The sequence below is a fragment of the Falco rusticolus genome, chromosome 9 (assembly GCF_015220075.1).
Source record: "Falco rusticolus isolate bFalRus1 chromosome 9, bFalRus1.pri, whole genome shotgun sequence".
In the NCBI taxonomy this organism is placed as follows: domain Eukaryota; kingdom Metazoa; phylum Chordata; class Aves; order Falconiformes; family Falconidae; genus Falco; species Falco rusticolus.
Window position 1 is genome coordinate 44,214,600 of NC_051195.1, and position 25,561 is coordinate 44,240,160.

At 44.7% G+C, this 25,561-nt stretch overlaps 1 protein-coding gene across 1 annotated transcript in view; it reads right to left on the reverse strand.

Annotated features, from left to right (window-relative positions):
• Positions 1-25,561, reverse strand: part of CACNA1B (calcium voltage-gated channel subunit alpha1 B) — a 300,338-nt gene that overhangs the window by 70,742 nt on the left and 204,035 nt on the right. The window contains exons 19-25 of the mRNA XM_037399979.1: positions 20,941-21,003; positions 10,353-11,174; positions 8,894-9,108; positions 6,609-6,729; positions 3,013-3,142; positions 1,427-1,486; positions 68-174 (exon numbers count right to left, since the gene is read on the reverse strand). Coding sequence (XP_037255876.1) covers positions 68-174; positions 1,427-1,486; positions 3,013-3,142; positions 6,609-6,729; positions 8,894-9,108; positions 10,353-11,174; positions 20,941-21,003 — 1,518 coding nt within the window. The remainder of the gene's footprint in view (positions 1-67; positions 175-1,426; positions 1,487-3,012; positions 3,143-6,608; positions 6,730-8,893; positions 9,109-10,352; positions 11,175-20,940; positions 21,004-25,561) is intronic.

Here is a 25,561-nt window from a genome sequence, read left to right on the forward strand (position 1 = left end):
GGCCAGGGTCCTGCCTCCTCTGCAACTTATTTCCTCAAAATTCAGATATGAAGGAAAATGTACTTACGAGAAGGCAAATGCCACTAAGGCCCCACTGACCACAATGAAGTCCAGGATATTCCACAGGTCACGGAAGTAGGAGCCAGGGTGGAGTAACAGCCCCAAGTCAATCATCTTCAGAGGAAACACATGAAAAGAAAGAGTTTTATTAAAACAAGTACCGAATCAATGCTACTGAAGCACAGAGGAATGTCCTCGATCAAATGACCCTTCACAAACTCTTCTTCAGGGCTTCACAGCAGCGGGGCAACATCCAGATGATTAGTCAAAGTGCTTAGCTCTAAGAGGCCCAGAGAGCTCCATCAAAAGCAAAGCTGAAGTCAATAAACCATAACCAAAAGCACAAGAGACAAGAGCACTAACTGCTGCATAGCAATCTTCGTACAGACATGCATTATTTCATGGAACAGCAGTCTGCGTGTGAAACGTCCACATAGTTTAATTTTATTCTACCCCAATCCTACCAGATTAGTAGGAATTAACAACTGGCCCAGGATATTACACAACCAAACACAAAGCGGGGATGGGGAGACCCACAGCCAAACGCAACAGTCAGACACCTGCCTGCCAGCGCTTGCTGAAGGATGCTGCTCAGCGCGGCAGCCCAGCTGGCTTCTGCATGGGGCTGAGTCTCTCCTTACAGTGCTGCTCAAGATCTACAGCTGAGTCTCCAGATCCATGCTAGACATTTGATCTGTTTTTCTGAGAGCTCTACAACTGCCCACATAACGTTACTTTCCTCACCTCGCTTCAAATCCCTCTACTGAGCAAACCAGGGAAAATCTGATTTTTATTCTGCTTCTCTTCTGCATCTTGCTCTGACAGTAATAACTAACTCCATCGTCACCCTAAGAATGAATCCTGACTTCATGAGAATTGTGCTTTCTGCAAAGTTACTGTCCACAGTCTTAGCAAAACCTATCACCTTACTAAGTGAAGTAAAAAGATAAAACCTCAGCTTTTCGTGACATGACAGACCAAGAATCAGTTGCTATTAATATTCCTGACCAGCATCAAAGGAAAAGGGAAGAATCAGACGTGTCTCAGTAATGTCTAACAGCTCCCAGGTCCTTAGCCACACACGGGCATTTCTGCATCGTTCTTCTGCATTCTTCTTATCCTCTTACACAACCACAGCTACTAAAGATATACTTATTTTCCTCCATAAAATGTGAGATTAAAGAAAATAGAAGAGCCCCTACAGAAAGGCATCTGTTGTTGCACTGGCTGTTCCTGAGTTAAAGCTTCCCATCATCACCACCTCCCTGGGAGCCCCTGCGTGCTCCACCCTCTTCCTACAGCTTCCCTCAAGTAGATGAGTGTAAATCCAAAAGAGGTGAACCTTTCTGCTTGGAAAAATTCTTACCTTGATCACCATCTCAAAGGTAAAGACACCAGTAAATATATAATCCAAGTATTTCAGAGCCTAAGTGGGGAAAAGAAATGCATGTTAGGGGGAGACTACACACTGCAATAATCTGCACTTAAGCGAAGAGTAAAAAGTCTATTCTAGCAATGGTCTATTTGCTACAATGGGTAAATAGCATCTGATGGGAGGCTTTCAAATAGCTTAAGCACAAACTTGAATCATCTGATTTAAACAGCGGCATTTTTTCCAGCCCTTGCCAGACTGCAGGGTGCATGCCCATGGGTTGCTCCAGTGCACCTGCATATATGGCAGGTTTAATAAGGCTAAACAGATATTTCAAATTGAAATATTTGAATATTTTTTTCCTAAAGAGCTTGTTTGCCAGCATCTGTGTAGCAGCCTGGGTTTCTCTTCTGCTGTAGCTGATGATAGTATTATTAAAGACCTTGGGAGTTTAAGAGAGTGATAAAATCCTTTTTTGTAAAACTGCTTCCACAGTTATTAAGGATGAGGAAGAGAGATTGCTTGTAGCTTCTTCAGCTCATTATGGATACAGACACAGGGGTTTGTGGATCCTCCTCTGCAAAACGCTAGTACTGACCACGTCCAGAAGCAGGAGGCCAGGCCAGGCAATTCCTGCTCTGACCCAGTCTGACGACCTGTGCTCTGGAGCAGTTCAGTTCCTTAATTTAAGGGGTTGGATGAACACAGACTCCTCAGCGCACATCCTGGTAACTGCAATACCAGTCCATTAAATATCTATAGATCTCTAAATCTTAACATAATTCTGTGGATGGGATACACCTATCACAGATTCATATGGTTATACATAGTGAATGGATGTGAACTCAATATAAATATCACAATATTCACATCCTACAACTATCTACACTGAGAAGAGTCCAAAATTAGGCAACTGCATACTGCAATTTCTATACTTCATCTTCAGTTCCGTAGACTTTCAGTCGTCATGTAACTGTAACCAGCTCTGTGCCAATGTCCCCATGTGAATGTGCTCAAAAAAAGATGCCCAGCTATCTACTTCACGAACGCTCCTGGGCAGCATGCCGTCACGTAAAATGGCACACTCCTACTACTGCTCATAACGGCACCCATCTGCAACGTCTCCGAGTGTGGTTTGGCATCCACGGATCAGTAATTTGCTACTAATTCTAGGAGACTGTTACTATGTCCCACCAAGATAAAAAGCTATGGTTGGTTTTCCCTCCTCAGCCCTGCTTTGGCAGGAGCAGGGGATGGCAGGACCACCCTGCCTCATGAGTGGGGAAGCCTCTCCCATTGCTGAAGGGTGCGTAGGCTCCTTCCAGGGAACTCACACCAGCCAAACACCTGGTGATCTCCAAGTTCTCAACCTTGGATGTGGTTGAAGCAGCAGAAGGGGACAGGAACTGTGAGCCCTTGGACAGTGGAACAAGCTACTTTGAGTATGTCATTAAAGAAAGCTCCAGTTTTTCACTTGCCCATGCACCATGCTACCCTTTGGAGATGGGAACGGATGTGCCACGTGCACAACTGCTGGGAGAAGCACGACGACTATTCTGGCCATGTCGGTTGGTACTTACATCGTTCCTCGGTGACTCGGCTTGGACAGGGTCTTCTGCAGCCAGGGCAATGCTGCTGAGGGCTATAACTATGAGGATGACCATCTCGAAGTAGCGCAGGTTGACGATGTAGTGGAACAGACGCCGAATCCTGCGAACAACATAAGTACATGGTAGGGCTACTGCGGGTGCTGGAAGCCAGGCGCAGTGCTGCAAAAGGCTAGTGGGACAACGTTCGTCAGGAATACCACCTTAGGATTCCTATTACAATAATGGTAAGAAAATAAAAACCAGGATTGATGGCTTTAAACTCTCGATTGCAATGGATCTGCGGTGGGATTTAAAGATAGACACTTAACATCTCCGCACTGCTCTCTACCCCTCTGCAAAGCAATGACATCTACCCACCCATCAAAGGGGCACTGAGTGCTTTCAAGTGTTCAGACTCAATTCTACAAATTATGTTTGTACACTCCCCCATCCTTTTCACTTTGAACTCACAGGCTAAAGTCCTGTGAGTTCAAAACGAGGTTTTCAATCCTTTTAATATCAACTAATCCCTTTAAAATTGAGATATATGCTATGCACTTTGAGACTTAGCTGAAATTGGCTTTGTAACTATGAGTATTATTTCTACCAAACTCTCTCTTGCCAAGTACTTCTGCCTGCACTTTATTCTAAGATATGCTTTATAAGCTGCACAAATACTTTAGTGATATATTTGATTAATCTAATCTTTTTCTTCACAAATTATGTCTGAGTGGCAAATGCCTCAATTTCTAAGCAATGCAAAATTATTCACAAACTTCAGTTAGTAACTCTCCTTGGCCACAATTCACTAACACTTAACTGCACAGAGAACTCCACATTTGCACCCTATTTGTCAGCTGAGTAAAGGACTTTGGTTCTGCCCAAGAATCAAATTATATGTGCAACTTGCCAACAACTTTGTTATCTGAGAATATAATTAAGTTACTGTATCACATTTTCTCTAAGCAAATATCTGAACAGTTAGAATTAAAATTTATTTTTCACATCTACTTATATCTCTTTTCTCTGGCTTGCTAATGGATTCAGAATGAGAGAGAGTTACAAATACCAAGGAAACAGATTTGATACAAAATAGCATGAAGTAAAGTGCTTTTGTGGATCCCTTCACTCCGGGTCATCAGCCCAAGAGAAGATGATTTTCATCTACGTGCTCCACAAATTCATAGAAGTGAAAGGCAACATTTTCAATAACATTTGTAACCATAATTCTTGCACCAAACTCGATTCATCAGACAAATAACAAGACCCTATTTTCAGATCTTCACCATTCATAACCAGCAGTGAGATGTGGGAGCATTTGCAAACTGCCAGTGGTGCTTGAGAACTCATTTTAAATGCATGTCTGCTTTAATGGGGTGGTGGCACTTGGAAAGTAACACATTTCATTTACGCTTCTCAGAACTGTTTTGCCCACTAGAAGCACCCGGGTCATGCATCCCCAGCAGGGCTTGGAAGGGAGATAGTTTGCAATAGATGTGCTGAAAACCTTCATACCCCAGCAAACAGAAAGACCTCTCCTGAGAAGTCAGCACCAGCCAAAACACCTGAGGGGATCCAGCTGGGTCTGAATCTTGCCCAGAGGAAGAAAAACAAGCCGCTGACATTCCTAGAGTTTGGTCTTTGTCTTGTTATTTCCCCTTGGCCCTGTGTTATAACAAGTCTTTTCCAGTGAACTTTGTTTTTTCAATGGTCTTTTAGTACAGCTTTTGGGGAAGGGGTATGTGCGCTGCAGAAGACTGCAAGGCAACTGAAACAACATGCCAAACCCTGGACCATGATGCTCGGAAGGTCAAAACTGTAGGACATGGTGAGAGAAGACACACATGAAAAAAACCTCTTCTGCTTCTTTTTCTGCCCGGTCCACTCCTCATCTCAGACCCTTCTCGGCTTGGGACCATCCAGCTTCCCACTCTGCAGTGCTGCCTTCAGCAGACATTTTGTGGCTAACACTCATTTTTGGTGGTCACTCCAAAACAAAGAGGCTTGAGCTACCAAATATTAGGGAAATAACTCTTTCCTTATCCAGCCAGGCAGGGGCCAAGCTCCTTAATTCAAATTTGACCCAGAAAGTATAATTACATTATGAGTGCACCTCATCTAATGCTTTCACATGAATTCAAAGGACACGTTGCTGTATTTGAAGTGCAAATATTACAAGTGCCCCCCCCACCCCCTTCACATGAATTCAAAGGACACATTGCTGTATTTGAAATAGCACGATGCTATCACAGTGTTCTGAAAAGGGGCAACTTTCTGGGGTTTTGGCTCATTTATCCTGAAGTGTCCTGAGGTCTGCCTGGCAGGTGGCTGGGGAAGGCAGAGGGGAAACACAAGGATCTCTCTTGCGGGTTTGAGGCAGAAGGATCAGATATTGAGTTTTCAGTTCATTTCCTTTGGAGATGAGATTAGATTAGTGGTAGTTTGGGGTCATTCTCCCTAACAGCTGGCACTGACAGATAGTCTCTAACTTCCCCCAGTGACGAATTCCTTCTGCTCACAGCTGTATCATCTTGGACCTTTCAGGACTGCAGCATGAACTACTCAGCTGGCACTTGAGTTTAAAGAAACTCTTCAGCCTGCCTACTGACCAGGGGTGTCAGACCATGACTTCCACCACAGAGGCATTTCTGATGCCAAAGATGAGTACACGGAGCAGCCCGTTTTGTTCCACTGACCGCACAGGCAGCCAGGATGCCACAGCCCTGAGCAGCAGGAGGTGCAGCAGCACCCATTCTTCTCTTAAATCATCTTGCCAAAGGAAGGGCCTGAGTTCACCTTCGGTATCTGAGCACACAGTGTACAACCCCAGAAAGCAACATGTCTACCTGAGCCAGAGAGAAATGATCACATTTGGTCCTAGCAGATCTCTGCATTGGCAGAAGTTTCAAATGCCCTACGTTGCCCTAAGTTACTGCTTAAAATGACTCATAGAACTTCATGCTACAATTATTACAACCCCTGCTGCTCTTGTCTAGTCCTGCAGCCCTTCAGAGCGACATATTCAGTATTTACAGGCTTTGAGTACAAAGCTCCCCATGAGGTAGAGATGCCTGAAGCGGAAGCAATGCTGTAATCCCAGCAGATCCCACAAGCTGTACTCCCAGCCTTGGCAAATGAAAACCACTCAGGTTTCCCAGAAGCTCAAAGTTTTCACTGATGCAATGGTACTAGCATGGAAAGAGCATGAGGTCCCGCCGAGGAACCTGCAAAATTGTGTCAACAACAAAACCAGCCCCCAATCTGCTTCTCCCAATAATGTCCGTAACGACCCAGCGACAGTCCATGCTCCCACCCTTTAGTGATCTACAGCAGAGCAAATAACTGCCCACCTGAGCATCAGAGGGACCTGCCTAAAGCATCTTCTTTTCCCTGTCCTGGCAATTTATTCTCCCAGGAATGCCTGGTTGAAAGGCAGCATCTGCTCTGCAGCCTACATGAGCTTTTATTTAATTTCCCAACGTGTTTGACTGGCAGAGATGAAGATCAAGCTAATGTTATTGCTTTGAAATACCAGTGCCTGAAGTACCTGTAACCCGTGAGTGGTATTGCGGAGTCAGAGGACTTACGGATTTGTAGGACTTAGGATAAACATGGAACTGTAAGGCAAGATTGGTTTAGGCCCATTTTTCGTCAAGTCATCGATGTCTTTCTTCTCCTCTGTTTTACCCTCAAATTCAATATTGTTCACTGAAATATGAATTGAAGGAGACAGAAACGAGAGAGTTAAAAATGTATCTGCAGTCTTCACACAGCAGGCTGCCTACAACAGCTGGATATGCAAACAATGCAGCTGGGATAGCAAACAGCCTTTGAATATGTTGATTAAACGTGATGAACAATCATTTGATTATTATCACCGCTATTTACTACAGGACGATACACACTGCAATTATACTCCTTAACTGCACTGATGAGCAATATCTCAGAAATGGCCAGGAAACGAAGATGCCCAGCGCAGGCAAAGAAACCTTACACTTACATATACAAAAGCTGCCAAACTGGGGATGGAAATCTCATTCCAAATTTCATAAATTATTAGGGACACAGGATCAGCTAGGGATCCTTGGAAAGCAAAAAAGACGGTAAGTCTAACAGACTGCATAATTCTGTATCTTCTCCCATGGAGCAGTAGCATGACTGGCTTTGGAATATGTAGAAGAACAAATTCATAGACAAGCTTTAATAATTTTGGGACTAAAACTGCTGAACTTCCCAGCGTTAGGAACAGAGACTTGGAAGGGACTTCTTGGACCCCCCAGCTCTGTGCCTGCATAGTGCACCCCAGGTTTGGCAGAGGTTTCTATATATAAAGGTGTCAAGCTCCATCTCACATCAGGTTTTTAATTTACATGATCCCTTTCTAGAAAACTGTTCTGAACCTTACTTCCAAAAGTTAGAAATAATTTCCATCATAAGTTTACTTGCAGTGAGTTTATAGAGTGATTTACTTAAGATAATTTCCAATATATGAACTGGAAAACATTTATGCTGCAAATTCTCTTGCTACACAGATATACATATTTGTCTATTAATTCATGGAACCTAGAATCCAAAAATCCCACCCACTGACAATGTGTTGGGTGCAGGGGGGTTTATTACTTTTTATTTTATTTTGCAACAAAATGACATTTCATTGTGTGTGAGTGACATGTTCAATAAACTCTTATTGTATCTCAAGCCAGATACAGAGGAAATGACCAGGAAAGAGAGAGCCTAATAAATCTTGATTGACAGGAACTCAGGAGTGCAATATAGTTAAATTACCATTTAAGAAAGAAGAAGAATGAAGAGGGATGAGGGGGTGGAAAGACAAGTCTCGTGTGGCTGAAAACACAGTGAAAAAGCACGCATAGAAACCACTAGCTTTTGGCTGTGCTTCCTGGAAAGCAGAGTCTTGACAGCCTGCAACCTAAGGTGGATCTCTTGGATCTCACCCTGCAGTTCTCCTTGTACCCCCAGCTCTCGAGACTTCTCCAGGCTGTGCCTCTGCTGGCAGGGATGAGCCGCAAGCTGGTCACAACAGGATGGTGGCTGCAGGGCAGACGAGGGGCACAATGATGTTGGGACCATCTGTGAAACGGCGTAAATCTATTGCTGATAGACCCAGGGCAGAGAGCTCTGGAAAAGGGCAAGCTATGGTGGATCTGCTGAAAACGAGGTGCAGGGGGCTGCAAGAAGCTCTAAAATTACACAGCCTGCAGAAGCCTGAGGTGGCAGGGTCACAGGTGGGTGCTCTGGTAGCTGTGCAGCCATGAAAGATGTGCTGCTCCACGACGGGGTCAGCTAACACGCCAAGGAGCATGAATTCCATCTGTGGGCTTGAATGCAACGCCACTGCCTCCCCTTCCTTTGCTGAGGGATCTGGGGTCAGCCAGGCCCCTGGGACACCAGGGGAACTGTGGCACAGCGCTGTGGGAGCAGGAGCTTGCAGCATGGCAGCAAAGGGAGGTGATAAAGCAGAGGACCTTCTCCTCTGCTCACAAGTTCTCGACCAGTTTGCTACACAAGTTGCTTATTTTGCTGCACCGCTCTCAGTTACTAACATTGTGCTGGTTTTCTTGCTCCTTCATCTTTCTCTTATGTAAAGATCTGTGGATCTGCTCTGGGTGAGCCATCTCCAGAGAACCTTACGTGGTGTCTTCCAGAGCCACCAGGTGACCCAGGAACTCATTTTGGGTTCCTGCAGGCTACATGAACTGTAAAGCCTATATGAAGTTCTCCTGCCTGCCTATTGCAAGGATGCTGGTGGCCAGGAGAGCCCCCATCACCCAGTGTGTGTTGCTAGCTCCTAGGAAAGTTAGCTCTTTTCTGGCAATTTCATAGCAAAAAGCAGGGGGACAAAGGCACTCACTTGGAATGACAGTGGTTTCCCCCGGCGGGGCAGTGATAGTGACAGGGATGTTCACAGTGATGGTTTTGTCCAGAGGTGGCTGAATCATCCGTGTCACGTTCTTCTGGTTGTCAGCATCTTCAGGCTGCTCGGGCACTTTCTGCAGGTAGGTGCTGGGAAGGGTGTGCACAGGGACACTCACGCTTCCACTAGCCTCAATCTCACACTGATTCTCCCTAAGGTAGAAAACCAGATTTTATTAAATGTGGCCCAAGAAGGATGCAGATAAAATATGTGCCCTGATGCTGCATCTCTTGCTCAGTTTCATAGACTGCTTTCTTTGTGGAAGTGCTTTGCAGAAAAGTCCCAGATTGCAGGACAACTTACTACTGGCACAGCATGTGACCTTTCCAACATCCAAGCACAACATTAAGAAGAACTGTGCCACTGAACATCATTTTGTTCGGTTTAATGAGACTCAGAACTGAGGTTGATAAGCAAGGACCACATGGCACTTGCATGTAGCAGTGACATTAGCTTTCCAGCGTCAGCTGGTTTCTGAATGAAGTCTGACATTCTGCTTCTTAATGTTCTCCTGAGGCCTTATTTAAATCTGGTGATTCTCTTTTCCAGTCCTAAACCATTCTGTAACATTGCTGTAAGCAACTAAATAGCTTCTGCAATCCTCTGCAGCAGAAGCTATATTTCAGTGAGGAGGAAAGTGAGCTTGTGCACATGATCAAACTAAAACAGTATGCAAAGTGTTCTGAAATTCATCTGAAAGGAGAATAATATAGACAGGAAAATTATCATCTCAGTGCCACTCACAGCTCTCCACGGTGACATGAACTCTATTCTAAAGAATCCCAGTGAAATTTCTTTTCCATCAGACTAATAAAGCTACAAAGGCAATCTATCCTTCTTTATTAACTACTCCAAATGCTTCACGAATACTATTTTTCTCACTTGACTTACATGAGAATTAAATCAAATGGGGTACATCATTGTTCTTAATGGAAGAAACCATGTGCTGCGACAACTGGTGATGCAGCTGACAGGCTCACGATAAAAAACAAAACAAACAAAAAACCCCCAAAAAACAGGAAACCAAAGGGCTATAAGCAAGACTGTATGCCATTTAAAAATATGTCCCTTGGAAACTTCCTTCAGAGGCTGTGAAATTCTCTGCTTGATGTTATGTCCTAGAGGGCCTGTTGGTATTTCCATCATGGATATTTTCTTCCTTAAACCTGAGCTATTCTTATGGGCCATCATGGACTGAAGTCACCTTAGGGAGCCTCTGTCATTACAGATTTAAACAAAACAGAGCTGCAGGTTACGACGGTGGCTGGTGTGAGTGCAAGAACAACAGCAGGGAATGCCATGGGGAGGGGAATGAGTAATTCCCTGAAATGTGTCTGGGGCCTTGTGACCCTCGAGTTGTCCCAGGGACAAGCCTGGCCACGCAGCACTCACTTACTTGGGCTGATGATTCCGGTGCTCCTTCTCGCCAGCCTCCCCCTCCTTCTCCCCGTTCTCCTTCTCCACTGAATCATACGTTGACAGAGCCCTGTTCCTGAACCTGTGCCGTCTGTGAGGCTCTTCTCCATTCTCACCCTTGGAGCCGGGCTCTCCTTCCCGGTTTCCAGACCTTGACCCTCCCCGGTGTCGGGAACGCCGCTCACTCCTGGCCCCATTGATTGCCCCGTTGCCTTCCTTGCCTTGCCGTTCAGCAGAGTGCCGGTGAGTCCGATGCCTACGGTGCTCCTTCTCGGCACCTTCTTCCACTGACCCTCGGCGATGGTGCCTCTTTCCCCCTTCCTGACTCCTGTTGCGATCACTTTTCCCTTCCTTACTCCCCCCTTCCACCTCTTTGCTGCGGCTTCTGTGCTGCCTGTGCCGCTCCTCCTTATTGTTGGCACCAGATTCCCCATTCTCATCCTTAGTCACATCCCCCTTCTCTTGCTCTCCCAGTTTGTCCTTATCCCGATGTCGGTGGTGCTTTCGCGGAGCCTCTGCCCCATCAGTAGAGCTGACTTTAGTCTGCTCCACCTCTTGCACGTCCACAGGGCTCAGCTTGCTGATGTTGTTCCTCCCTTCACTCCTCGGCTCCACCACCAGCGGCCGATCCAGATGAGTCTTCATGTCTGGCCTGATGTGAAGTGTGGTAGCGTAACGCACCCGCTCCTCTGGATCCAGCTCATTGTACAGCGCCTCGCAGCTGGCTCGGAAATTGTGCATCCGGATCTGGCTGGTCCTCTGCTCCCAAACAGACTTGGATTTGGAGGAGTTCTGCTGCTTGCTAAGGAGGGGTAGAAGGTGAAAAGTTAGTATCCAACTTCACAGCGATTCCCTAAAAAACAACCAAAAAAAAAAAAAAAAAAAAAAAAAGAGGAAAACTTCAGCTGAGACGGGGGATTAGAGGGTTGAGCCAGAGAAATTGTAGGAATGGAGAGAAAATGGCTGGTGGAGAACATGAGCAGGGAAAGGCAGCAGGATCATCAGTGTTAGTTTGCCCCCATATGCATTAGGCACTATGAAACAGGCCCTCTGGAAAGGAGTTTTCTTGATTTCTACAAAGTAGGTAGCCATCCCCGCTGGAAGCCTCAGGTATAGTCTGAAGAGTTAGAGTCTCAGCACACAAAAATGGTCTAGTACAACCAGAGCTTTTGAACAGCCTACAAGGCTGCCCCACAGTCAACAGCACCTTTCTCCCTGCCTGGAAATGCCTGGATGAGCAGATTAGCAGTGAGAAAGAGAAGTTAGGTTGGCAGGAGGAGCGAGGGGAAATGCAATCTGCCCTCGAGGACCCCCGGCTGACTGCCCTGCCACCAGCCCCTTCCCCTTACAGACAGCCGGGGGGTCACCTTCTGGGCTGCGCTGGCCCGTTGGCTAACGGCACAGGAGAGCTGGTGCTCTAAACCTGCAGCAACTTTCCAAGGTGAGGATGGACCACCCAGCCCAAGCATCACCAGAGTCTGGAAAAGTACAAGTGAGAAAGGAAAACAGTTCTGTGTACAGTCAAAAGACCCCAGGGACTGGGGGAGTCATCCATAGATGCAGATGTGATGAGAACACCTTCACCCTCTGACGAGACCTACCCTTTTCTGCCTCTGGCATCTACTATGATGAGGGTACATCCACTGGCATTGCTGTAATGCTTTGATTTTCCAGCACAGCACTTGGTTTCTGACCACCAGATGCCAATGGGTCGCTACCTGGCCAGTGCAGGAAGGGACAGCTTTTTTTCTTTCCTCCTAAAGACTGCAAGTCAAATGCTGCTTTTGCATGAAATCACAGTAAACCCACTGGCTTCCAGGGTGGATTTCTGGATTTAGCCTGGTGGAGGATCAGCACCCATTTTCTTCCTTAATGAAACTTCTTCTGACAAAGACAGGAAAACCATTTTCCTTCCACCAGCCTGCTCAGATGTCTCCATTCACTACACATCAGCCTGCCCTCTGCAGCTGGAGGGGCCGCGTGGGGCTCACCAGCGCCCAGCCCGCGCGGGAGGCAGACGTCTTTTCCCTATGTATTTTCTGGGCTCCCCTGACAACAGAAGAAAGCAGCTTTTGTGTGTGTATGTGCTGATTTGAACTGTCAGGCTCTGTTGCTGTGCGCAGTCCCTGGGGGAGGCGGCGTTCAGACGGGCTCATGTCGCACGGTGGGAGCTGTCGGAAAGGCTTTGCATCTCCCAGCTCTGCTGGGGGATTGCAGCTTTGCAGAAGGTGCTGCTGCCTGGTTCTGCTAAAAAGACAAAAAGCTACTTAAAAGCTCACTGCAGATGGGATGAGGGCACCCAGGCAGATGTGAAGGAATCTGACTTAATCCAGAAATCAGAATGAGCAGAGCTAATCACCAAAACTAAAAACCTACATCCCCCGTTGCCCAGAGTTGCACTCTGGACTAATTTTCCAGCAGCTGAGTGCCCCGTTTACACCACAGCAGAAGAACGGGAGACAAAAATCACAGTTCTAAACAAAAATGATACCTGAAGTTACTGGGGACATCAGTTAGAGCCCCACTCACCAAAAATCCCACATCGAAGGGAGAGCAGGCTCCTCATCAGAGGAGAGCACCCCCAGGCTGTCCCAGTAACTGTGGCACAAGGATGAACAGCCTCATCAGAGCAGGCAATACCTTGCCATGTCTTTTTGGTTCAACATTACAAAAGATTGAAAAGCCATCACTCATCAGCAAGTATATTTGGTTTTATGGGGAATTAACAAGCAACATAGAAACCCTCTGACTGCCCAGACCTGCCACCCGGTACAAGGATTTCCCATGAGAAGCCACGCACTCTGCATGTGCAGCTCTCTGCAGTCAGCAGAGATGGGCACAGAGAGACAGAGCTGCCTGGGACAGGCATCCCGGGCTGTCCCGTGCATCCTCCGGGATAGACAGAGTGCTTTGCTCTGCAGTGCTCCAGATCTGCTGCACTGAACTGAACTGGGCTACAAAAACAAGCCTTCTCTTCGGCACACAGGCTCAGCAAAACAAGACAGCTCAGGGATGTGTCGATGCGTGTCTGAGCTCCCCGAGCGCTGCCTCGGTGAGGGCCACCAGGCACATTTGTTCTTAGGGGACATTTCTCACTTTATAATTAAAGTCCTTGGGGTGGGGACCAGCTTCTGTTTTGTGCTTTGAACAGCCAGAGCGAGCTGTCAACACTGAAGTGATAACTAGTAATAACGAGTTAGGGCTGGGAAACTGTCCTTACGCTGACTTAAGCCTTCGATTTACCTACAAAACTAAGAGCACAGAGAAGAGCCCAACCGCCTGCTCACCGTGCACCACCCGGTGCTCCATTTCCAGGAGGCAGGCACCACGCAGGGGTGGGACACAAAGCCCCAGCCTCCCTGCAGAGACTTTCCAAAGTAAAACACACAATGAATCATCAGGCAACTTTCATGGACAGAGCCTCTCCATCGGTGCCTGCACTGAGCCTATCAAAGCCAAAATATAAAGAAAATCTCCTAAACCAGCCTGGGTATGGTGAGGAGGAAGCTTGAGGATGCAGGGCTGGTATACATCACAGTGCAGAGGAGAGACTCAGAACCTGCTGACTCTGACACAAGATGTATCACTTCAAGAGGATTTTTTTTTTTAGTTGTGTTTCAGTTAGGCCAAGAACATAAATCAGCCTTTAAATTATCTCTGAGGTGCTAAAGTTTCCACTGTACTTCACTCATGGCTAACTGAAAGATGCTGCCAGGTACATACACCACTGAGAATCTGCAGAAACCAAGTAATGCACATATTAACTAAGCCTGTTTTGCTAAAATCCCTTCCTTAAATCAGACACTGACATTACAGACTCGAATTTCTCAGCATCTAGAAATGAGATGCATCCTTAACGCTGACACAAGCAGAAGAGGTGATTGTCAAAAGACTACAACACACAGCCACCCACTGGCTTTGGTTACTAACAAGTCAAAGAGCAGGAGGTTCAGAGGTAATGACTGCATTCTTTCTTTTTTCTTCATAAAAAGACACACACACATGCACAAATAAACTCAGAAATATGAAGCACAGTAAAAACACAATCAGGAAAATGCAAAGCCTGCCTGCAAGCTCATTATCATATTCAAATCAGTCAACAATATCAGGCGCAAGTGACAGTGCACATAAAGTCAGCTGTAGGAAATGGAGGTAAAGCGATCGAACAGGTTGGTCCCTCTAGGGACAATGTTTAGGGTTTTCAGAGCCAAAGCAGCAGCTACTGGAGGGAACATGTCACCTGCTTGTCCAATTAAATTTATATGACACTCACGTTCTGCAAGTTCCCACAGCAACTGAACATGGGCATGTGCGACAGCTTCTCCTCTCCTGTTGCTCTGCTGTACTTCTTAGTGGAGGAGAGCTTTTGAACTTATTTATGGCACAACAGGAACATCACAGTAAAACAAAATCCAGTTCCATTACAACTGCCTGCCTACGAGGGTACAGTGCCTGTGCACACGGAACACAAAGAACTGCAGAAGTGATGGGAATCAGCCAGGGCAAAATCATTTCCTCTGCTTCCCCCAGTGCTTGGGTCAGTTGGTTACTGGGGGCTGCATGAACTGGGGCAGACACCAACCACCTACAGCACAAGCACGATACGCTGCAGTGGAGCATGACTTGCCCAAACTGATAAAAAATGAGCCTTTGCGATAACAAATATTTTTTCCACAAGGGAAAACTATCTATTTATGAAGCCAACTCCTTATCTGAAATCCTGTTCACTATTTGCTTCTTAAAATCCTGCTGAATCCATTAAGAAGATTGCAATAATCGCTTCTGATTTACAAACATAGTACAAAGATTAACGTTAATTCACTCTCTTTACAATTACTTCCCATCCCTATTTTCTGTCTGCAGTACAGCGTACTGGCAATACACTTGGTTTTCAGGTCCTCTAGGCTTGAAACGTTTAGTAGGTGTTACTGCTAATACGCCTCTGAGTAGCTCCACTGGTTTTGCTTGGATTAAGAAGCCTGCAGTCAAACAATTCCTGCCTGTGGCTGGGAAGAAAACCATACCAGTCCTGTAGAATCAAATAAAATTAATATGAATGAATCAGTGACTAATATTGGTATAAATAAAAAATGTGACCAGTCACTGTGTAGATCATTCAAGAAAGGAAAGCACATTTTAGTCATATTCTAATCTTAGGGTATTCCTTAATGATTAAAGATATTGTTATCACAATCTTTTAAAATACTGTTTCAGAGTTAATGGCTTTGCTTCCCAGAACTCCTGGTTTAATCAGCTACATCAACGTAATCCTTAAAATTTTGCTTTAGTAAATAATGAATGAAAGCTGACTACAAACATAATAATTTGGTGTTAAAAATACCTATATATTAGATTGTGGGTATGAAACAATATCTTCTGATTACAGATAAAAGGGAATTTCTTGTTAAAATACAGTTTCAACACAAAATGCAATGCAAAAACCTTTCCACTAAAATCATATTTGCTGTTCATAAAGATGGAGAAGGTGTCTCCCATGTTTCAATTTTCCACTCGGGAAATAAAGTGAAGCAGTTTTAGTTTGAAGAAGGCATGCACAAAACCAAACGCTTTCTCTCCGTTTGGTTTGATAAACCAATTTTCTTTCAGATGAACTCACCACTAGTGTTTGAATTTGCTTTCCCAGTGACGTTGGGAGTTGCCGCTTGGATGCTTTTGCACCTTTTCTTCTTTATGAGCTCCACCTCCTGCCTGAGCACCATCGGGAGATGCACTGTGCTCTCCCACCCAGCTGCTGCAATGGTGCGCAGCACTGAAACACCCTTACCGAGGACCGCTGCACAAAACACTGCCCAGTCTCTTCCAATATGATTCTTAAATTTGATTTTGTTTTTATATATTAGAATTTCTGATATTGCAGTTTCTCAGAAAGAAAACATTTTCTTCCATAATATTCCTGTTAAAGTCTATTAGCTAGAAACTCTAAATTTTGAATGTGTCTAAGCCTATATAATGTGTCTAAGTATATAATACTAGCTGTATATCACACCCGTGTGTTCAGAAACTTGCTACTGAAATTGGAAATGCCTTTCAGACTATCATAGATGCCAACTTCTTAGACCGAGACAGTTCACTAAATGCAACATTTGATTTTTTTTCATATATGGTCATCCTCAGATTGACTTTCCACTCCCTTCACTTGCTCTTGTAGACAGTTTGGAGAGCTGCAGATACAGGATGTGCTGAGCACAGGTAACTGGTCTCAGCAGGAGGAAGAAGCTGAGATGCCCGAGGGGGACAGAGCTGAGCGCCGCTGCAGGTCCTTCAGGAGCTGCTGAGCATGTGGGCACGCACGGCTTGGCAGCTGCAAGCCCAACATAGAGTCAGAAACTTTCCAAGGTGTGTACCAAAAAAAAAAAGTCAGGAAAGATCTAGCGTTTTGCTACCAGTCCCATGAGATGTCCGTGGCCACGATTTCCTAAGAGCAGCAGAAACTGTTAAATGCTGCTGCTTAGAGCTTGAAGGCAGTTGTGCCACTTGGTTTTGTACAGCTCTGAAGTGATGGAAAGCTCACGCAAGCCAAAGCTTCCTGGTGTTAATGTAGCAAAAGTTTTATTGCTTTCAGCTTGAGTTTTTTCATAACAGAATGATTTCACTCAACCACACTCACTGTCCTGCATGCTGCTCCCTATTGCTCTAGTAAGAAGAATTTTCTAATTGTTTTCGGCAAAAGTACATCACACACTAATCCCAGAAGTATAAATATGAGGCTTAGCTTTATGCACATTCTGATCTTAAGAAATGCCAGAAAATATTTATCCTGCCTCAAGTTATGTTGTTATCATTAGTCACTAGATCCCTTTTCAGACCTCAAGACTTGTTTGGTATTTCAGTTATGAATTGTGATCAAATAATTGCATCCTCAGTGGTGAATAACAGGGTGAGAGAGTTAAAAGTTAAAACAAAAAATGAAACTTCAAAGCCACATTGCTATGGCCTGGTTTAACAGAAAACACACCAAAGTTAAATATGTGGAACCATTAAGTTCTCCTGAAACCCAGTCAAATTACATTTACTTTAAATTATTTTTTTCCTCTGAACTGTTCAAGCCACACTCTCCTAACCACTGCAATGGCTCAGACCAGACCCTGCTACAGCCCAAGTCCCACCATGAGTTCCAAGCTTTTGATAAAAACTGAGACAAAACCCATCAGGGAATGAAGTCACAGCCCCTTTTTTGCACTGTAAGGATGGAAATAAAGCAGATGGCCCAGACAGTGAATATACAAAAGCAAGCGATAGAGATCAAGAAAGACTTGGGTTCTTGGATGGCAAATGACAAATTCATCCTGGTGGAAGATATTTAGGCTTTTTCATTTCCCTGTGTTCCCTATCAGCTTGTCTATAGCTGGATGGATACAGCAGAGACATGCTGTGATGGTTGGGGTGGGAAAGAAAGAGCTGCCAAAGAAAACCAGGTCTTGTTCGGTGGGGGGTGGGGGGGGGAATAATCTATGGCAGGTGCAGGTGTTCAGCAGTTCGGGGGAAAAAAAAACATCCCTGGCTTGTGACACACTGGCTTTTGCTTTATTTACCATTCTCTAAAATGTCTTAAGAACATGCCATTTTTCATGTCCAAGCAATGACTGACACCTCTGGATCCTATTAGAAACAAACAATAAAGAACAGCAATACAAAGAAAACCTCCAGTTACTAAATGGAGCATTTTCAGTTTCATCAGCCATTGCAATATAAGGATTCACATGAAAATTCAACATCCCATAACTCTTAAATACATACTATTGGAAAAATACAACATAATTATTCACTTAGCTGTATCATCACCTGTGTACACATAAATTAGTTGCCAATTTCAATATGTATTTTAGATAAATGCTGATCTACTTAAAGAAATAGAGTATAACTGTATTTAATTACCTTTCCTTAGTAAATTAAAAAATTATTTTGTACTGCTTGCATGCTTGTATCACAAATTTGTTATAGCATGAAAGGCTGGAATTAGCACAAGAAAATGACTCACCTTGATATTTTTTTTTTAATTAAGAAACTAGCTCTAGTATTTTGTCTTTAGTTTCTTAGCAACTTAGAAATATATTTTTTTAAATAATCAAAAAAAAAAGAACATGGGAATAACCCAATCCTCTGTATCTGAAAAGATTTTTGAATAAGCTTTGTTCTTTCAGAACAGATAACCATGGTTTTGCAGATCCTGGTGCTTACTGATATTAAAGGCACATGGTATTTTATGCTGTTTGAGCAATCCAAGGGAGAAAAAGGAACAGGGATTTTTTTGAACCTTTAAAAGCTCTTTTCAATTAGTAGATTACTGCTCAACTTTTATCTGTGCACAGAAATTAGACCACTTATCTATTCAGTATAATTACAGCAATAGCACTCACAGTGGGTAGAAACAAAGAGCTATAAAGGCATCTGGAACCCATACTAATATTCATCCAGGGAATGAGAGTCCACAGCACCTGCATGGCCCTAAGAGGAGTTGTTCCAGTTTATCTATATGAATTTACAATAAAAACCACATTTCTAACCGTGAAGTTTATACTGAGTAAATAGACCTTCAGATGCCTTTACACTTCAGGGGGGGCTCTACTGATGCTCTGTGATGACTGGTACTTTCATGCATTGCACACTGCCATGGGGTCCAGTCATTTATTTAACCAAAACCAGGGGGGTTGCTGGGGAAATGCTCTTTGGATATGCACAAAGAAGAAAATGCACACTTGGCTCATCCATCAAAAACAGCCTTGGTTTGCATAGGAAATTACAAATTACTGCCCAGACAGTGCATAGAAATGTTAAAGAGGATGAGAATCCTCAGTTACAGCCTTTTACAGTAAAAATTTATTCTGTTCAGAGAACAGATGTGAGTCATATCAGCAAAAGCAGCCTCTATTATACTGACTCTATTGCTGGTGGGGAGTGAGCAACAGACCTCAACGGAGACGCCTCCAAATACAGAAAAATCCTGCTTCCAAGGGGATTTTAGTACCTGCAGTTTGATTTAACCCTTTTAAAAGGCAGCTTCCTTACTGGAACTTTGGAAAAGGTGTCAAATTCTTCATTCTTTCCAAGGCTTTATTCCTAGTTGGGCAAACATTGCCTTGGACCGGTTTGGTGCAACTTGTGCTGGGATGAATTCAGCTGGGCAGCACCTCTCCTCCATCACCACCACTAACCTTCCCCTCCCTCCTGGCAGGTGGGAGAGACCCAAAGGGCAGCAGACCTCTCTCTGCACTTTTCTGCCTGTCAAGACTCCAGGCGGCCAGAAAATGCATTGGAAGGAGTGAGTCAAAAGCTGCCTTGGTCTAGTTTATTCCCCTAATTTTCACTGTCCCAACCCCATGAGATCTCAGACCATAGCACAGACATGTCACACCTACTTTTGTTAGTCGCAAAAGTTCAGTCTTGGTCACAGAAGCTAAACTCACACGTCATATCAACATGTTTTTAATACAAACAGGTGTAAGATCCACCAGTGGACAAGGACCCCCAAAACACCCAGGGGAAAAGGAAGATGTCAGGAAGCTGGTGGAAAACCTCCTTTGATTCACCACACCTTTAGTATCTGCTATGGTGCACGTAAGGACAAACCCACACGGTTTTGAATTGCACTTACTTGTCTCTCCAAAAGCATTAAAGAAAGATAACATCAAACGGTGAAAGTATAACCCAAAGCAAAGACACTAAGATGGGCTGAGGAGAAGCTGATGACAAGTTTTGTTGTATTAGTCAGCAGGAACCATGGTATTTTCTACAAACCTGCATCGGTGTCAAAGCACACTCGTGATTCACAGCAAAGCCAGCAAGATTTGTTTGTTAGGAAGTGCGTGGAGCGAATGGAAGGTCTACCACTGTGTTTGCTCAACAACGGGTACATAGGAGTTTGCAGAGTGCCTCATTTTTTTGATATCTGTAGCTTTAAGGTCCAGCTCAAGAAGGTTAGAGAGCACAGGCATAACCAGCGCTCTCACAAGCATAACTTTCCCAAGGATGTTTATGTAGAGTTTTCCAATTTGGTTTCACTTGGGCCCCATTTCCAGAAGTTTCTTCTTAAAGTCCTCCTCCAATTTTCATTTACAGAGCGCACTCATGGTGGGCCCTCATTCTCCTATTGAACCATAAGTGCAAACCGCGGTGGAACATCAAAGCCATCAGCCCAGCACATAATAAACACAGAGAACAAAAACACAAGTGAGAACAAGACGAACCATCAAATAAGGGCAGACAGAAGAAGGCAGAAAATAGTTAAGGAAGGAACAAAGGAAAATAAGGGGATGGGAGAAAAAAGAAGGAAGGAAGGAAGGAAGGGGGGGGGGGGGATCACAGTCAATGTACGAAACACTACAGAGTTGCTCATGATCAAATCACAAGCATGATATGGCAATGTTGCACACCTTCCAGTCCTTCCACCGTATGCTGGTCTGGAGGCTTTCTACAATGATGGGAATGAATTTTGGAAAAAACAAGGGGGCAGCAAAGGCAACAGAAGTAGGGGAAAGAGGGAGGTGTATAAAGGTAGAGATATAAATCATAAATCCATTTACTGAATATTGTAACAGAGAGCAACTCACGGTGAATTTACGCTGGAGACTGACGAGCTGCGAGATACAGTACCTCGAGTTTGCTTTACAAAACTGCACATGCAAAAACAAAACAAACAAAGAAAACAAAAAGTGAGAAAAGAAAAAGAAAAAGGAAAAAAAAAAAAAGAAGAGAAGAGAAACCATAAAAGACATTGGGAAAAGACTCATACAGGCTGTGTCCTATCGAATGCAGACTGCAGCGTGCATCTTGGTAGGAGACCAGGCAAGCTTCAGAAAGTGTGGAAGCCACAGACACACCACCTTGTAGTTAACAGGGAAACAACCAAAGAATCAAAAACAGAACCAAAAGGGAAAAAAATCAAAAGGTGAACCAAAAGCCACACGATGATATCAGGACTTTATGCCTCCATACGCTATACTCACACAATGAAAGTCCTCCGCAGAAGTCATCTTTAAGACCTCAGGGTAGAGGTCTTTGTAGAAACAGGTGGTGAGTGCTTTTACAGCTGTGCTGCAAATAATTATTTCCAAGTGGGAGCAGGATGCTAATCCCTGCTCTGGCCCCATGGCACAAGGAAGAAGCCTTAGCATGGAGAAGAGCCCGGCTGGAGGGAAGACCCTGGGCCACATCCAGAGAACCAAAAATCGACCTGAGCCCCAGCAGCTGGTGCCAGGCTGCTTCTCCTCGGTCCCTGCCTTGGATTTGTTCTTCAGTGGCACCTACCTCTCTCCTCTGACAGGCACGGGGATGTGCCTGGGCTCAGATTGTCCGAATGTGGCTCACAATGTCTAAAAGCCATCGGTCTGCTGCGGCTTGGGCAGGACATCACGTGTTATGGAAAGGAGCTTGTTTCAGTTCACAAATAATTTTGTAGATTCTCCTCCATCCAGTGTTTGTACAAACACTGTTATACGTGGGGGGTTCTAAATACAGAAATCACTGAATTACACAGAAAAGGAGTTTATTCTTCCTTTGGCAAGGAATCTACAGAAAACCAGAATTTTAAACATCTTGATATATCTTGGCTTGAGGTGTTAATTTTTTCATAGTTATAAATAATTTTTATAAATCTACATCATCCAAAGAAACCTCCCCAAGACTGAAAATAAAATCCATTCACCTCCTGAATTTGCTTTTTCAGTTCCAGCATTTTTTCTCCTGCTTCCATGAGACTCTTAATCTGTTAACAATCAATACTAGCCAACCAGAAGGTCCAGTTAAAATCTAATGTTCTTTGGTTATCATGTAAGGAGAGTTTTAAATAAAAATTTATTTAAAATTAATGGATTCTTCTGAACAGAAATGTTGGCCCAGGTAAAGTCTATAACACAACAATCCAGAGGTCAAGAAACCTGGAATGAATATAAAACAAATTATGAAAGGCATCATAAAAGTTTTGCTTGGAGAGAAAAATCTGCTCAACAGTCAGGTAAAGTATTTTGCCTAAACTTCAGTATTCCTACATTTGTACTGTGCCAAATGAAAGGGGAGCAGGAGTCAAAGTGGGGGTGGGATGCCATGCTTGCTTGCCAAGAAAATTATTGTTTCCAGGTTGCTCAAGCTGTGGACCCCTTTACTCTTCGGCTGGATGCTGAACCCCCAGGGTGTCAGCTCAAACCTGCAGAGAACAAGCCCTTGACTGCATAAATGCCTCAAGCATAGGTAAGAAATTTCTTGGGCAAAACAGGTAGAAAACTCACGGTGGAGGAGAATGTACTGGGCTGCCCTAGTTTGCCTGAAAATCAGCACCAACATTGTGCAATACCCATGGAAATTTTGCTTTTAATTGCTGAAAGCAGATCTCAGCATCCCTCGGCAGGCAGCTTGAATGAACCTCTGTGTTTATCCCTGCCTCGTTTGGCGCAGTGCAGGACGGAGGCCATGCTCTGATCCTGCCAAGTATCCTTGTAACCCGGCCAGCCAGCATTATGCAAGTCCTGCAGCACTCCAGGTTCGCTCCTCTGCTCCCATTGCTGGAGTCTGCTTTTTTAAAACCATAAATTTGACTAAATTTCTGCTGGAACTGCGGGGTGCAAAGCCACGAAACAAAGACCGCTTCCTTTTCCAAATCAAAATGACAGAAGTACTTGAGCTTTGCTTGATGCTACTTACCATCTGCGAGGGGCTGAGTACGAGGGAGTGTCTTTAGGTGTAGCTGAGTGACCATGCCACCAACAGCAAGGGCAAAAAGGTAAGCTAACAGGAGGAATCACAGTACCTCACACATCAACACACTTCAGGGGGAAAAGGCAAGGGAAGTAAGCACAGGCCAGCAAGAGAAAAAGAACACCTCTTCTAGTCTACACATCACCCAGCACAGAACGTTTGATGGGCTGGGTGTTCAGGCACACTTCTTGCTGGGTCTTGTTGGGTACCAACAGCCCAACAGGGATTTGGAAACAGACCACAGTATTCCTAACACAAAAGGAAAATATGGAACCTCTGAGATGGAAAATGTCCTGGAGAAACATAGCAACTCCCCACACAAAAACCCCACCCCCCCAACCCCAACCCATTCATCCCCAGACCTGTACAAAAGGGACAGACAACTCTGAGAAGTCACTGTGAAAAGATGTGACACCTGTATTTGCCCTTGGCACTTGTCTAATGAGTAGTCAACTTGCTCACATTAACAGGCAGTATCCACCTGTGGGCGTGAAATTAAAATGTAAACTGCTTTGAACAACCTTCTGAAGGACCAGCAGAAACCAGTCAGAGCCTGGACAGATGAAGAGGTCTTCAGAGGTGGGAAGGCTGTCCTAGGAAGCACATGTCACTTCGAAAAACGGTAGGGGGCAATTCTGCAGACTGTATTTAGGTCTAGTGCCCACATTGCATGAACTGCCTCTGCCACTGTGAACAAAGTTTCATCCACTGCATCTGGAAAGTTCTTCTCCCACCCAGAACTCACACCCTATACCTGTCCTTAAATAATTTCATTGGGTCTGGCTACAACTGTAATCCATTACCATGTGGAATTGCAAACATCCCATCAGTTACAAAATGCAGATAGTTTCACTCAGCATGTCTTCAGCCTAACTATCTAGCAGGTTCCTACAAATTTAGTGTCTGTTTGATGTTGTGATTGGTATTTTAAGACTTCTCCCAAGAAAAGGTGAAGAGAGGCCATTGGAAAACATGTGGTGGGCTCTGGGTGCCAGGTCAGCCACAGCTCGTGTCCTCTCCGGCTGGTCTGCTGGCCCACACTGGGCTGGGTGTGCTTATTGCAGCCCCTTTTGTACACGCCATCGGTGCATCTCTGGCCGGAATAGAAAAGGTGGATGAGGAACCCCAGTGTGGGGAGTTCAGGCTTCAGGTTAGCAAAACCAGACAATCAAACCGTGTTTGCACTGGGGTCTTTGTATGAGCCATGGGAACGAGCCTGATGGCTCTCCCTTCTACCAGCACCTTTACAGGGGCATCACAAAGTGCTTTGCGCACTCACTGCCTGTGTAACTGCCCCCTTTCCCACCCCCCCCTCCTCCATTCTGGCCACCAGGGAAGCTGCACCGATGGTTTGCTCTGAAGACCCATCGGTCTGTACAGTCGCTCAGTTTGAGAGGCTGAGTGGTTTAAATGTTGTACGAAACAGAGGGTCTTAAAGACAATGCTGGGCAAACTGAACAAACCCAGAAACTCACCTCCAGAAACAACAAAGCAAGGAAAATGCTAAACAGAAAACAAAAACAACAAAAAAAAAAAATCACAAAAAAAAGAATGAAACAATGGGCTCAAATTAAAATGCAATAACACATGTTAAACAGAGATTCTGTTTTAAACCAAACATTGCAACAATGAGAAAAACAATGTACCATCCTAGCTTTTAATCCTGAAAAACCACAAAACAAAAAGGCCCCTTCAGGATAGAGTTCACCAGGTGAAGAAACAAACTGTGGTCAGACAAATCTGTTCACGTGAAGTCCCTTTGGTGGAGCAGAAGACAAAAAAAGTCCTGGGAGACTGATGAAGTAGGAGCTACAAAGCAAGTGCAGGTAGAACATTGTAATAAAGCACTTTGAGTCAGTTGCAAGGCAGATGATATCTTAATGCCACTGTAATAATGAATATATTATTAAAACAGATCCCCATGAGACCGTAGGGCTTCATCATCTATCAACCATAAAACCCCCGTGGCTCACGCAGCAGCTATTACATGCGTAAAGGTGAAGGTACCTCTTCAGGCGCCCCGAGTGGGCTGACACACTAAACCAGCAGCCGGCTTTTTATGCCTAGGAAATGATATTTTGCACCTGACATAACAGATTGATGTTTCCTGGAGGTCAAAGGCTTGAATGGCAGAGGAGAGCAGAAGAACCGGTGCAGATAAACTGCAGGACAGGAGCGCACAGAACACTGTATTTGCACAGGGAAAATGCAGAGGCAGGGGAGCAGATACAACACTACAGAGTGTGGAATGGTCTGGAAGGAGACTCAGGGGAAGATACACACCCTCAGTCCTTGATATAGGACTGACAAGAGAAAGAAGCAAAGCAGCAAGCACAGCACCTCGTCGGTGAAACAGCAGAACAACTGACATAACTTTTCACCAGCCTCAGCCCCAGGACGCCTTTACCATCTCTGTGGGAAGTGCACAAGCATCCCGGGAACATGAACATCATGATGAAGGAAATGCAAGTCATGCTACCC